Source organism: Miniopterus natalensis, chromosome 18, assembly GCF_054644295.1.
Source record: "Miniopterus natalensis isolate mMinNat1 chromosome 18, mMinNat1.hap1, whole genome shotgun sequence".
NCBI lineage: Eukaryota > Metazoa > Chordata > Mammalia > Chiroptera > Miniopteridae > Miniopterus > Miniopterus natalensis.
Genome location: NC_142098.1, coordinates 10,663,253 through 10,676,864, shown reverse-complemented (window position 1 = coordinate 10,676,864; position 13,612 = coordinate 10,663,253). Strand labels below are relative to the sequence as shown.

Below are 13,612 nucleotides of genomic sequence, written 5' to 3'. Positions count from 1 at the left end.
TATCTTTATTGATTTCAGAGAGAGGAAGGGAAAGGGGGAGAGAGAGAGAAACATCAATGATGAGAGTCATTGATCGCTGCCTCCTGCACCCCCCCTGCCGAGGATCGAGCCTCACTCCAGGCATGTGCCCAGACGGGGAATGGAACCCCGATCTCCTGGATCCTAGGTCGATGCTCAACTGCTGAGCCACACTGGCTGGGCAGCTCCCCTGGTTCTTGGGCCTTCAGACTTGGACCAGGATTTAAACCATTGGCTTTCCTGGACTTCCAGCTTGTAGACGGCGGATTGTGTGACTTCTCAGCCAACATAATCATGTGAGCCAATTCATTATGTTACAGGACAGTAAGAAGCTAGGAAAATCCCAGGACAAGAGGAATAGGGAAACAGGCGGGGAAATTAAACAAAGCCAAAGAGCTTTGCGGGCCGCTTGTAACTGGGTCTTATCTTGAGAATAAAGGGTTAAAACCTCTTCACAAAAGAATGCCAAAGGGGGAGGGGGTGTCTAATTCAACTTCCTAGTCAGAGACTGCTTAGTGCAAATCATCCTGAAGCTGTTAAAACAGCAGGGAGGCGGGGAAAGGAGAGCGCAGCCTATCTCACCCCACTGTTTAAACAGAAAGCCAGCAGGCTTGGTTTTGTCAAGATGAAGTTGCCAGGTGCTTCTCATAAATTGTGGGAAAGCCGTAATAAAGAAAAGGGGAGAGCTTCAGAGTTCATCTGTACCCAGGATACCTAGCAAAGGAATTTTTTAAAAACTTATAGACAGGAGGGTATATAAGGCAGAGCCCCCCACCCCCCTCACTCTTCAGATTAGCTGAGGGCCCATCTGCGCTTCGTAAGTCAGATGTATAGATTTGCTTGCTTTGCTTTTTTAATAAATATGCATGCTTTACAGTTTCTTAATAATTTCACTTGCTTTCGTTTTTAATGAATTGGCTTTATCACAACGTAATCATCTGAAGTCTCATTTAAATTCATTTATATGAGAAGACAAGAATTGAGGTTGGGGACAGCCCTCTCCCTCTGACTCTGGGGGCTGTCCAATAACACCTCTCTGGTGTCTGTCACAATTATAATAAATCTCTTTCCATCTCTCACTAGCCTGTCGTTCTTTCTCTGGAGAACCCTGAGTAATACACATCGAAGGGAGGGCGGTGGAGGGACAGTAATCCGGATTAGTCACCATATAACTATTTGGCATCAAACACGCTTGGAATTAGACCTGCCTCTGCCATGTCCTCAGGCAATTGACTCCACCTCTCTGAACCTCCACTTCCTCCCACCTTAGTTCATTTCTCAGAGGGTGTGAGAGGACTTGTGAGACACACCTACCTATAAAGCAGTTACCCAGCCTGGTTCCCGTCAAGCCCTCGGGAAGTGTTAGCAAGGGTTTATTAATTGGTAGCAATGCAAAATTAACATCACTGAGGCAGCAAATTATGAGGATTAAAAGCATGAGCTACAATGCCAGCCTTTCTGGATCTGAATCTTGACTCTGGCACTTAGTAGCTGTGTGATCTTGGACAGGTAATTCCATCTCTCTGGTTTCCTTCCTGATGGGCATCATAACTTCTACCTGCATCACTCAGAACAGACTAGGTTACACTGTGGTAACAAATGAATCCTAGATCTTAGTGGACTAATACCTCAAAATTTATTTCTTCCTCATAAAACAGGCACATGTCCTGTTTTAGGAACTGGGTACACAGCAATGAACAAGACATACAGAAATCCCTGCCCTTGAGGAGCTCACATTCTAGTAAGAGAGACAAGAAACTAGAGCGGTGTGGGAGTGGGTTGAGGAATGTGGGGGTTAAATCAGAGATCTGATTGGACCTTCCTGAGATCACTATATGTATAGACTTGAGGCACTGAGCTGGGGCTAGACAGGGCCTTGGTAATGGAATAGCAGCCTTCAATTGTGCCAGGAAAGGGGCTGCTTAGATATTGCTGTGCTTGCAGAGACTCCTAACTCTTGTCCGTGTTCCGCTGGAAATACCTGGGTCAAGCTGCCGGTAGGGCTTCTCACTTTTTTAAGACGGAGGAAATGAAAGCAGAGAGATGACTGGACAGATCGCTAGGGACTTGATGCGGGTGGTGAGAACTTTGACTCTTATCTGGAGTGAGGTGGAACCACAGGTGGGCCCTGGGCGAAGGGCCCTGACCACAGGCTCCCTCTTGCTGCAAGTGGGAAGCAGACTGTGGGGGAAGGGATGGGAGGAGTGATGGGGAGGAGGTTCCTGTGAGGTCCAGGAGGGGGGAGGGAGGCTGGGCCAGGGTGGGGCAGTGGAGGGGGAGAAGAGTTTAGATTCTGTAGGTAGAGTCAAAGAGGTCTGCTGACAGGTTGGAGTGGACAACCCTGGGGTGTTTGGTCTCTGTCACTGGAAGGACAGAGGTGCCATTAACCTAGGTGGGGAAGGTGGAGAGGAAGCAGGTTTGGGAGGAAGGTCAGTTTATGATATGTGAAGCTTGAGACACCTCTAAGACCCCTATGGAGGAAGAGCCTGGAGATGTCTGGGCTGAAGGTAGAAATTTGGGTATTGAGAGCCTAGAGATGGAATTTAGGCCATGCATGTGAAGGAGATCTCAGGGTGGAGGTCAGGCAGACAGACCTGGATGACAGTATGACTGTAATTGGCAGTGAGTGCTACGAGAAAGAACAAGTTACAAGCATGTCCACTGGAAGCTGCACCTTGTCTCAGATAGGGGTGGAGCCAGGGAGGGCTTCCCAGCAGAGGTGACTCCTGATACCCAAAGCCTGAGTAGCTACAAAGCCAGGCAAAAAAAAGTGAGATGGAGTGTTCTAGGCAGAGGGCACAGGCAGGAAGTGAGCCCTGGAGAGGGCAAAACCAAGCCGCTCACTCTGGCAGGGAGAGGTGTGTTGACAAGGGAATCTGAATTAGTCATCACCAAAAGTTTTGGCATAGCCAAGCCCAGGTTCAGACCTGGTCCTGACACCCTCTGTGACCTCAGGCAAGTGACCCTGCCTTCGGAGCCTCCATTTTCTCTCCTGTTAGTTCCTGCTCTATGGACAAGGCTTGGGTAGCAGTTCCTGGCCGTGGCCCCAGCAAGCCCTCAGGCGGTATTAGCCTTGATTATGGGTTTTATCTGTTTTGATTTTGTTATCTGAGCTATTATATTAATTGGTACATGAGGTTAGTGGCTAAGAGTACAAGCTAGGGAGTTTAACTTCAGAGCCAGATTGCTTATTTCTAAAATGGAGATAATATATAGACCCTTATGAAGACATATGAGCTGATATATGTAGTGTTTAGGAGAGTTATTTTTATCAGTATTATCTAAGAGTGGGCAAGTCAGCCAGCCACCTGAGGAATCCAGGTGGGCTCCAGGAGGAGGGAACAGCATGGGTACAGACAATGGATGCGGGCGCTTGTCCCCGGATCGTGAGCCAAATAAAATTCGGGGCCTCCAGATGCTGTGGCAACAAGGCCGGGCCAGGGGCCAGGGGCCGGGGCCAAGAGTCGCGTTTCGAGCGGGCCGAAAACCGCATCCGTAGCCGGGTGGAGAGCGGCTTCAGGGACAAAATTCACACAACCTACGGGGTCACCTTGGAGTTCTGGTTCCGGACGTCTTCACCCGCGCTGGAGACGTGTTGGGGGGGCCTCAGACCAATGAAATCAGCGCGGGCTGCAGCCTGCGGCTGCAGCAGCGCGATGCGCGAAGCCGGGGCCGCTACCGCCGGTTGGCGCGGCCGAGCGCTCGCGCGCAGGCGCAGTCCGAAGGCGGCGGTAGGACCGCGCGGAAGCCGGCGGCGCGCCCGCGGCGGCCGGTTCGGAAGGAGCCGCCTGAGTCACCCGCCCCGCCCTACGCAGCCGGACTCAGCCGGAGGCCGGGAGCAGCGGAGGCCGGGGAACGGCGGACCTGTGAAAGGCGGTGAGCGCCCGGGCCACACTACCCTTGTGCTTCCTAATCCGCCTTTACGGCCCCAGACCCGACGAGATCCTAAAGTCCCGGCTTCAGGGGTCCCCAGACTTACGATCTGAGATTCGAACCTCCAGACCCGTCCTGCCCCTCTTATGCCGCCCCGGACACTCTTCCACCCTACGTCTCCTTAAAATACGAGACCATGGATTTGAGAGGTACCCCGTAAATTATTATGCCCTGGGGTGGCTTCCAGAACCGCGATCCTAGATCCGTGTTCCCAATTCCAACGGGGAACCCGTTATTCCAGGCCCGGGTCTGACACCCACGATCTCAGACCCGAGCCCACAGACCCAGCAGTGACACTGTAATCCCGCTGCTGGGAGTTATCTAAATTTTCAAGCCCACATTCTGAATTTCCAAAACCCTCCAGGCCGCGCTCCTGACTCGCCCAAGACCCATCGTGCAGTTTTGGGGCTCTGATTCGAGTTCCCAGGCACATCGAGGACGCCTTACTTGGAGCCTCCGAGAACCCCACCAGAACTGGGCCCCTACCCTTAACGAAGCCTATGTGTCCGTTCAGTCCAGGGTCACTCAAGCCTGATGGGGAGGGACCCTTTGAATCCGGAGGGGTTTCAAACCTACCCTCAGTCCCTATCGCGCCACCCAGAACTGCCCTCCCCGGCTCGTCCAGCCCCAGCCGGAGGATGGGCCCCCTCCCGGAGGCCTCATTCCCCACGTCCGGCTGCCTGAATTTCTTATTTTTACGGGGAGGGGGTGGGCTCGGGGCCAGGCGGCCACCTAACCCCTTTTTTCTCCTTAGGAATCCTTAGGAGTCGCAGCCATGTTCCTGGTTAACTCGTTCTTGAAGGGAGGCGGAGGCGGCGGCGGCGGCGGGGGAGGCGGGGGCCTGGGCGGGGGCCTGGGGAATGTGCTCGGAGGCCTGATCAGCGGAGGCGGCGGCGGCGGCGGCGGCGGAGGCGGCGGCGGCGGCGGCGGCGGCGGCGGAACTGCCATGCGCATTCTGGGCGGGGTCATTAGCGCCATCAGGTGGGCGGGGCCTGACGTTGGAGGCGGCCCGGCAGGATTAGAATGGGGTAACCCGGAGACTGACCCGGAGCCTTGATTAGCCTGGATTAGGGCTAGGGAGCGGGCCCTGAGGGGGCGGGCCCTAGGGAGGCGGACGGCGGTTCATGGGGGCGGGGCTTCCATGGGGGGGGCACCATCTGTTGGATCTGTTGGGTCTGTTGGGTCTGTTGAGGGTCCCGGCGGGGCTTTGGGGAGCGGAGCTTCCTGGGGCTGGACCCAGCCGGCTTTTGCTGACCTGGAGACGGACGTTGAGGGGGCGGAGTCAGTGAGGCTGGGTGTCACCTCATGGGGGCGAGGCTGGTTCTATGGGCGCGGGGCCACCGCCGTCGTAGGTGGGTCGCTGAGAAGAGGAGGCCGAGGCCTACTGGGATGAGATAAATGGACTTGAAGGGGCTCAGCCCCACTGGGAACTGGCTGGATTAAAATAGAAAAATGTCCTCGCGGAGGTAGGGCAGGTGGTGGACTTGTCCTAATTAGGGGCTTAATTAGCCTTGGCCACTGAGCAGTGATCCCTCCAAGGGTCGGGAGCTGATGGAGCGGGGGTGAGGTGCTGGGAAGACACAGGCGTTCAGGAAGCCCTAGCGATGAAGTGGGTTCCTAGACAGGCGGGATCTGGGGAGTTTGGGCGCCCCCCCCCCCGAAGCTGGGGCAGAACTTTTACGAAGTGAGCCCTCGGACGGGCTGAGCCTACTGAGGCAGCTGCCCTGGGCAGGTGTGCTCTGGTGGGCGGAGCCTAGCTTGAGGTGGGCCTCAGTTCCCTCGCGGGGGCAACCAGGGCAGCAAGGATAGGGACAGGTGAGGACGAGGAGAGAGAAGGCAGGCAGAGGGAGCAGTTAGGGAGGTGGCAGCCTGGGGTTTGGAGGGGTTGGCTGTGGGGGCTACTGCTGCCCGTTGGAGGCCCGGCTCCCTGACGCTAATTCCCGTTTCCCTCCAGCGAGGCGGCTGCGCAGTATAACCCAGAGCCCCCGGTAAGCGGCCCCCCACAACCTGAAGCCTTTCTTCCCACTCTGAGGCCGTTTCCAGCACCCCTCCCTGTCCCTTTGGAGAAGCCCCACCCCTTCTCCGTCTTATGAGACCCCTCTCATTAAGTCTTTCCCCTTGTCATGTCCACAGACTTAGCTTTACCCACCCCTGTTCACTGACCACCTCTCATTCCTTCGATCACTCAGCTACCCAGTCCATTGTTACTTTACCACCTCGGGCTGTACTGGCCAGGGCACCCCTCCCCACCCCTCCCCCTACCTGCTCTGAGATCTCCTCCCTCTGCAGCCCCCACGCACTCATTACTCCAACATCGAGGCCAACGAGAGTGAGGAGGTCCGGCAGTTCCGGAGGCTCTTTGCCCAGCTGGCTGGAGAAGTAAGTAACCCAGGGTCCTTAGACCTGTCCTAACTCTTCCATACTTTCCCTTGGGTGGCCCTTGCACACACACACTCAACCATGGCAATCCCAAAGTTCCTATCCTCCTTCATGATACCCCCAGGCCCCTTTTAGTCACCCCCGGTCCACCCCAAACTTCCCTGCAGGACATGGAAGTCAGTGCAACAGAACTCATGAACATTCTCAACAAGGTCGTGACCCGACGTGAGTGACGGGGGTCAACACATTGGGCAGGTTTAGAGGTATGGCTGCTGGGGTAGCTGTGACCTCTAGCCTCTGACTTTCAACCTGTCCCCCACAGACCCTGATCTGAAGACTGACGGTTTTGGCATTGACACATGTCGAAGCATGGTGGCCGTGATGGATGTATCCTTGAGGGCAGTCTAGGAGAGGCTTTGAGTGCAGAAGGAATTTTCTGAGAACAAGAGTGGGAACCAGGTTATAGCTTTCATACCCACAGATGTAGACAGAAATACATTAGAGCACACACCCACCTATGGACATGTGACAATAAAAACATCAGCTGTCATAGCTGGCACTTACATGCACTTCACAGCCATCCTGTTAGACATATACAATTATTACATTCCATTCTGTAGGTAAAGAAACTGAGTCTCAGAGAGAGAGAGGCAGTCATTTGTCTGAAGTTACAAATACTGTAAAGAGTAAGTGGCAGGATAGGAATTTGGACTCCAGGTCTTTTGGGCTTGAGAACTCAAGCTTCTGTCATAGGTATGCCCAAGTGCACATATACATGCTAACTGAGCCTCCCTGTGCCTCAGTTTGCCTATCTGTAAAATGACAATGGTGATACCCAACTAAGAGTTACATGCAAAAGGTTTAGCACAGTGCGTAGTACATAGTAAGCAGTCTGTGCGTGTTAGGTGTTACTATGATCTTATGCAGGTAGATTTTTCAGCTCTGAATCTGTCTCTCTCTGTGACTGGGAATATTAATGAGGATTTAGTGATAAAAATTGTGTTCTGAGAAGCTTACAGCTGTCTGGTGTGTACTAGGTAATCTGGTAAGTCTTGGCTATTGTTGATATTCACCTCATTTTCTTAGAGCTCTAAGGTGCCCCTGTTTTTTACATGTTCTAACATTTAGGAAATCAAATTACTATCAAGGATTTTATAAATAAGGAATTAGCAACTATTTTCAGGTGAGAAATTTGTAGTTTGGAAAAGTTCATTATAATTCCACATGGTTATGCTTAAAGAGAGTCCTAACCATTTAGAAACATAAAGTGGCCCTAGCCAGGTAGCTCAGTTGGTTAGAGCATCATCCTGATAGGCCAGGGTTGTGGGTTCGATCACCAGTTAGGTCATATACAAGAAACAACCAAGGAATGTATAAATAAGTGGAACAACAAAATTGATGCTTCTCTCTTTCTCTCCCCCTCTCCCTATCCCCCTTCCTCCCTCCTTTCCTCTCTCATTAAAATCAATAGGTACAATTTTCAAAAAAAAAACATAAAATATGTATGGATAAAACAAGAAATAGCACCACACCCAAGGCAATATGACTAGGGTGAGACAGGAGCTGGGGTTGTAGCCCATGTTTCCCTGCTTGGCAGTTATCATCATGATGTACACATGGTGTACAATGCACACATTTGGTACAGCTATTCTTAACACCTCCCTGCCAGAGTGACACAACAGGCAAGCTGGGTTTCGAGGAGTTCAAGTATTTGTGGAACAACATCAAAAAGTGGCAGGTGTGTGGTGACCTCAGAAACTCCTAGCATGAAGACTTCTAAGCCATGGAGATGCTGTGCTCCATGGTGCTTATATGATCCCTGATCTTCCTGTCCCCACAGGCCATATACAAAAAGTTTGATGTTGACCGTTCAGGGACCATTGGCAGCAGTGAACTTCCCGGGGCCTTTGAGGCAGCAGGTATGGCTGGCGGGGACATGGTGGCGCTGGGGGTGGTATTGGTGAGGCAGCCTCCACTGAGTTGGTCTGAGCCTGAATTCTGGGGCTGGGAGTGGGTTGGGCTGCGTGGCCCGCACACCTGAGAGACTAAACCATCGTCAGGGTTCCATCTAAATGAGCATCTCTACAACATGATCATCCGACGCTACTCAGATGAGGGAGGGAACATGGATTTTGACAACTTCATCAGCTGCCTGGTCAGGCTGGATGCCATGTTCCGTGAGTAACACCCCAACTCTCTTCCCTGGTGGGGATTTTATTTGTTCAACCTCCATTGGCCAAGGTCTTTGAGCCTAACACTGAGGCTGGCAATGCAGTGACCAGAACAGCCGCAGATCCTGCCCTCACATCACTCACTGTCCAGTGGAAAGGCAAAGCTCAGAATGGTTGCTGCTGGGATAGGGGAAGCTCAGGGCAGAGTGGGTTTACATGTGTGACTGGGAAAGCTCTGAGGGCTTCAAACTTAAGAGGCAGCCTGAGGGGTCAAGGAGGGCTTCCTGGAGGAAGGCACATGTGAGCTGAGACCTTAGGGGTGGGGTGAGGAGGAGTGACCCCGTGAGAGGAGAGGATGAGTGTTGCAGTGGGAACAGCCTGTGCGAAGGTCTAGAAAGGAAAGAGAAGATGGTACTTTTGGTGTTTTTGTTGAACTCAGTTCAGTGTGCTGAAGAGAGGGGGCAGGATGGTGAGACATAAGACTGTGAGGAGGGGACAGTAGGGACTGGATCATGAAGGCTCTTTTGAACATTAATGCACTGAATCTTTAAGGCCACTCTGAGAAGTGGGAATTATTGTCCCCATTTTACGGAGGAGGAGCCTAGGGTTGAAGGAGGCAAAATTGCTTGCTCACAGCCACTCAGCGAGGAAGTTGTAAAGCCAGAATTTGAACTTTGACCTGTTCAAGAGAGTTGAATGAAAGGAAGCAAGAGCAATGGGCACGTAGGGCTGTAAATGCTAATTTTTAGGGGTGCTCAGACACCCCTAATTTTTAGTGGGAGCAACAGAGAGCTACAGCAGGTTCTAGGCAGGGGGAGGGACAAGGTCAGGTTTGGCTCTGGTTCCCTACCTCCCAAGAGACCAGGAAGGACCGTACATTAAGAGCATGGGTAAAGGAAAAGGGACAGGTATGTCAGGGATGTGAAGGGAAGGCAGGAATGGACAATAGGACAGATGATGCCAAAAGTCACATATGAGAAGGCCCAAGACATGTCCATTGGATTTACCAGCAAGATCAATAGTAACTGCAGTGAGTGCGGCGAGCAGGACACCAGGTATGTGGACATCTGAGGGTGGTAACAGTGCAGAATGAAAGAGAGGAAGCAAAGGCAGTGTGGGCACCTGTTTACCCAGGTTTGGCTGTGGGTGGGGAACATGGAGTGGAGTTTCAGGGCAGGAGCGGGAGCCACGCCAGACTGTAAGGCAGGAACTGGATCCTGCAGAGTCTCTTTCCAATAGTCTGTTTAGGCTGGAACTGGAGGGTTTAGTGGTTGGTGGGAGGCTGGGACTTGGGCAGAGGGTGATGGGGTATATGGAGGCCATTATTGAGGTGGTAACAGCCTGGGTTTCAATCCCTATTTCCTCACTTTCTCATTGTGTGACCAGGAGCACATCACTTCTTTGTGTCAAATTTTATTTTTTATTTTATTTTAAAAAATATATCTTTATTGATTTCAGAGAGAGGAAAGGAGAGGGAGAGAGAGAGATAGAAACATCAATGATGAGAGAGTCATTGATCTGCTGCCTCCTGCACGCCCCCGACTGGGGATGGAGCTGGCAGCCTCAGCATGTGCCCTGACTGGGAATCGAACCCCGATTGTCTGGATCCTAGGTCGACGCTCAACCGCTGAGCCACGCCCGGCCAGGCTCAAATTTTAAAATGACACATCTCACAGAATTGTATTAAATGAATGGATACATGAAAAGTGCTTTTTATAGTGCTTGGCACACAATACTCAATAAAGAAAAGCTAATCTCCTCCCAAACCTTCCCTTCTCCTCTAGGTGCTTTCAAATCTCTTGATAAAGATGGCACCGGACAAATTCAAGTGAACATCCAAGAGGTAAGAAACTCCCATCCTGGGATGTGGGTTCCCAGCAGGGGACACCTTCCCTCAGCTCTAAACTGGGCTCCCTCCCTCCTATTTTCCCAGAAACCTCTGGGGAGGGCAGAGAAGGGCTCCTGGTATTCCCATTTCCCTTCCTCCTCACTCTCTGTGCCCTTCTCTCCCCAGTGGCTGCAGCTGACTATGTATTCCTGAATGGGAACCCCAGACTTCTCCTCTCATCACCTCGCTATAGGTGTCACCTTGGACTTTTTGGTCTCTCCCAGGGCTGATCCTGTCTGCAGTCATGTCTTTGTAGGTCCTGCCAACCCACCGGCTTTTCCATTCTTCCAGCTGTTGGCAACTAGCTTCTCAGACAACAGCTAGGACTCAACATGTCCCAACATGCCATGCCCCAAGTTACCTCTGACTCTAAGACACTCTAACACACCAGGCCCCATGGGTCACTTACCCTCAGCACATCCATTTCACACCCACTCCATAACCCTTCTCATGCATCTGTGCCAAGTTGTGTTGCTTCCACACCCCAAGGGCCCTTCTCTAAGTTCTGGGAGGATCACCCCAGTCCCTATGCAGCCTGGTACCTGTTCACAGTTAACCACCCAGGCAGCTGAACTCCAGGCCATAACAGGCCTACATGCCCCAGTGCCTTTGTATTCTGCTCCCAGCCTGCTAGGCCCTGGAGGAAATAAATGCACCCAGTTGCTGCTCTGAGATCTGCCTCCTGTTCTAAGAGTTGAGGGGTGGCTCAGGCTCTGTCTGGGGCAGAGGGAGTCTGGGTCCTGGTGGTGGGTGGGGGTGGTTTTGTGGGTCTCTGTGACTCTCCCCAAGGCTGGATCTGCATGTCTTTCTGACACTGGATCCCAGTTGAGCCGTAGCCTCACTCTTGCTAAGATGCTTTAGAGATTCTGTGGAAGCTGAGACTGGGACCCAGAGGCCTGGGCACTCTCTGCTCCTGCTGCAAGAGTAGGGGTGGTGGGAAGTGTCAGTGTCCCCCCTGGTTCTGTCTCCCAAGGTCATGTTTGTTGCACTGTCATCTGTGCATGAGTGAGTTTGTTCCTTACGTGCCCCTCTCTGTTTTGCTTCTTCCTTCCACCCCCGAGCCTCTGAGGCGCTGCTATCCCATGATATATATCCCTGTCCCACTTGAGGATACCACCCTAGTTCATCAAGCCTGAGGGGCATCCCAGGGATGCTCTTTGGTGTCCCCAACCCCTCTTGGAGGGCTGAGAAGCAGTGACATCCTAGAAATAGTCCAGGTCTAGAATGAGGGACTCAAGGCTGGGGCAATGGGCTGTCCATAGGACAGAGATTGCTTGCTAATCGGAGGACGGGCTGAGGGGCACACACACAAGCCAGAGCTGGGCTGGGTTCCCCCAAGAAGCCAGCATATTTATTTAAGCTGTTCAAGTTCTTCACGTTCTGCAGACTTCTTGGTCTCACTTCTTGTGCGGGAAGGAAGCCCAGCCAAGGCAATATAGGCTGTAGACGGTGCCTAGGGAGAGTGTGGGGGATACAGCATGAGATCCTAATCGCTTCCCTGAACCCCATCTTGGGCTTTTAAGCCCCCCTGCAGACTCCTCAGTCACCAGTATGGATCCCAGCCCCAGGTCATGGTTCAAACTCCCTCCTCAACCTCAGGCAGGGAATCCATGGTCCTTGGTCCAGACCAGGCCCTGAGCTTTCTACCCACCTCCTGCCAGGGCCCCAGATCCCCTCCTGGGACAGAAGCCCAAGTCCTAGGGAGCTCCCTCCCTATTTGCTAGCGTGGACTCCAGTACCGTCCCCAATCCCCTCCCTAAATCCCAGCTGGGAACCAGCAGGAGCGCGCCTCCTGAAGCTCGCGCGGAGTGGCCCGCACTCACCTCCCACACACAGCGCCATGGTCAGTCGGTACAGAATGCTGTCGGTTGCCCCGCCCTTCAAGTGCACCGGGAGGTCATTGTCCGCCTGATGTTGGGGGCGTCCAATAAGAAAGGGGTGCTCACTGTGGTGAAGACGGCATCCCTCGCCTCCCTCTGGATCCAGCTAGCGGACCCCCGCCTAGCCCCGCCCCCGCCTCCTCTAGCCCCGCCCCACCTCCATGCCCCACCTCCATGCCCCGCCCCCCACCTGGAAGAGTTTCTGTTTCTCCGCCACTCGGTTCTCCAAGTGGGTGCGGGCGGTTGAGCTGAAGGAGCGAACCAACGCCTGGGAAACCTGGGGGAAGGCGGGGGACAGGTGTTAGAGGCACCCGGAGAGTCTCAAAGTGGGTCCAGCGGGGGGTCGGGGACGGACCCAGGCCTTAGGAGCTTCCCAAAGGCAAGATGACAATTGCCAGCACGAGTGGGGGCGGGTGTCCTGTCAAGAAAGACCCAGAGGGGGCCTCTCGCCTAGAGGGTCTGGCTTGGAGGTCACCAGGCTGTCTAGACGGCCCTGGAAGATGGGCGGACCCCAAAGGGAGGCTCAGTTCCCCGAAATGTCGGGACTGGATCCGGGGTACCCAATGGGGTTTCCCGAAGTCCGGGGAAGGGAACGGGGTGTTAAATTCCCAGTGCCCGGGTCCTAGGTGTTAGGGAGCCCTGGACAGAGAGAAGTTCAAACCCGGGGCTTCGGGCCGTGTTAGTGGTCCCCGGCTCTCTGAGAAGCCCTTGGATTAGGAGGTGAGGGGTGGGGGCCTCAGGCTGCTCAGCGGGGTGACTCGAGCCCTAAAGGGGCTCACGTTCCAAGGCCCCCGATCCTGGGACATTTAGGGAGTCCCGTATTGGGGTGAAGGCTTCCCGGTTGGGGGCCCCGGCCTGCCTCACCCGCAGGGCCCTCATGCTGCGTCCTCTTCGGCCGGAGTCACCTCCCCTCTCCGACAAGGACACACGGGGGCCTCCCCTCCCCGGGAATCCCAGGCCACACCCCCGGCGCAGCACCGCCGCCGTCCGGGCCGAGCGGGGTGGGCGGAGCCGGGGAGAGCCCGCGGCCAGGTTCGGATTCGCCGCGGGGGCCCCAACCCCGCCCCAACCCCGCCGCGGCGCCGGCCCCGCGCGGGCTGGAGGATGCGCCATCCGCTCCGCACCTCGGAGTTTCCGCGGGTCCCAGTGCAGAAGAAAGCGGGACCAGGGGACCTGTTCTTTGGTTTGTTCCTGCGGAGATACCGCCTGGGCCAGGCGCGTTTCCCTCCCCGCGCCTGCCGCATCGCCTCCCGCCCCGCCGCAGCTGCAGAGCGAGCGCGGGCGCGGATAAACTGGGGGTCGAGCTGCTTTTCTCTCCCCGGACCGAGCGATTGCACCTCTGA

At 54.2% G+C, this 13,612-nt stretch overlaps 2 protein-coding genes across 2 annotated transcripts; one reads left to right on the top strand and one right to left on the bottom strand.

Moving 5' to 3' along the window:
- Window positions 1-3,811: 3,811 nt before the first annotated feature.
- CAPNS1 (calpain small subunit 1) lies at window positions 3,812-11,061 on the top strand. The gene is made up of 11 exons (XM_087827570.1): window positions 3,812-3,894; window positions 4,706-4,932; window positions 5,906-5,939; window positions 6,241-6,330; window positions 6,498-6,555; window positions 6,653-6,717; window positions 8,000-8,068; window positions 8,171-8,249; window positions 8,391-8,507; window positions 10,286-10,344; window positions 10,516-11,061. Exons 2-11 carry the CDS (start codon window positions 4,727-4,729, stop codon window positions 10,540-10,542), a joined length of 804 nt encoding a protein of 267 aa, XP_087683696.1. The 5' UTR covers window positions 3,812-3,894; window positions 4,706-4,726; the 3' UTR covers window positions 10,543-11,061.
- Window positions 11,062-11,718: 657 nt separating this feature from the next.
- On the bottom strand, window positions 11,719-13,184 carry COX7A1 (cytochrome c oxidase subunit 7A1). The gene is made up of 4 exons (XM_016220988.2): window positions 13,134-13,184; window positions 12,460-12,546; window positions 12,213-12,297; window positions 11,719-11,842 (listed from the first exon to the last, which is right to left on the bottom strand). Exons 1-4 carry the CDS (start codon window positions 13,146-13,148, stop codon window positions 11,787-11,789), a joined length of 243 nt encoding a protein of 80 aa, XP_016076474.1. The 5' UTR covers window positions 13,149-13,184; the 3' UTR covers window positions 11,719-11,786.
- Between the last annotated feature and the right edge of the window lie 428 nt (window positions 13,185-13,612).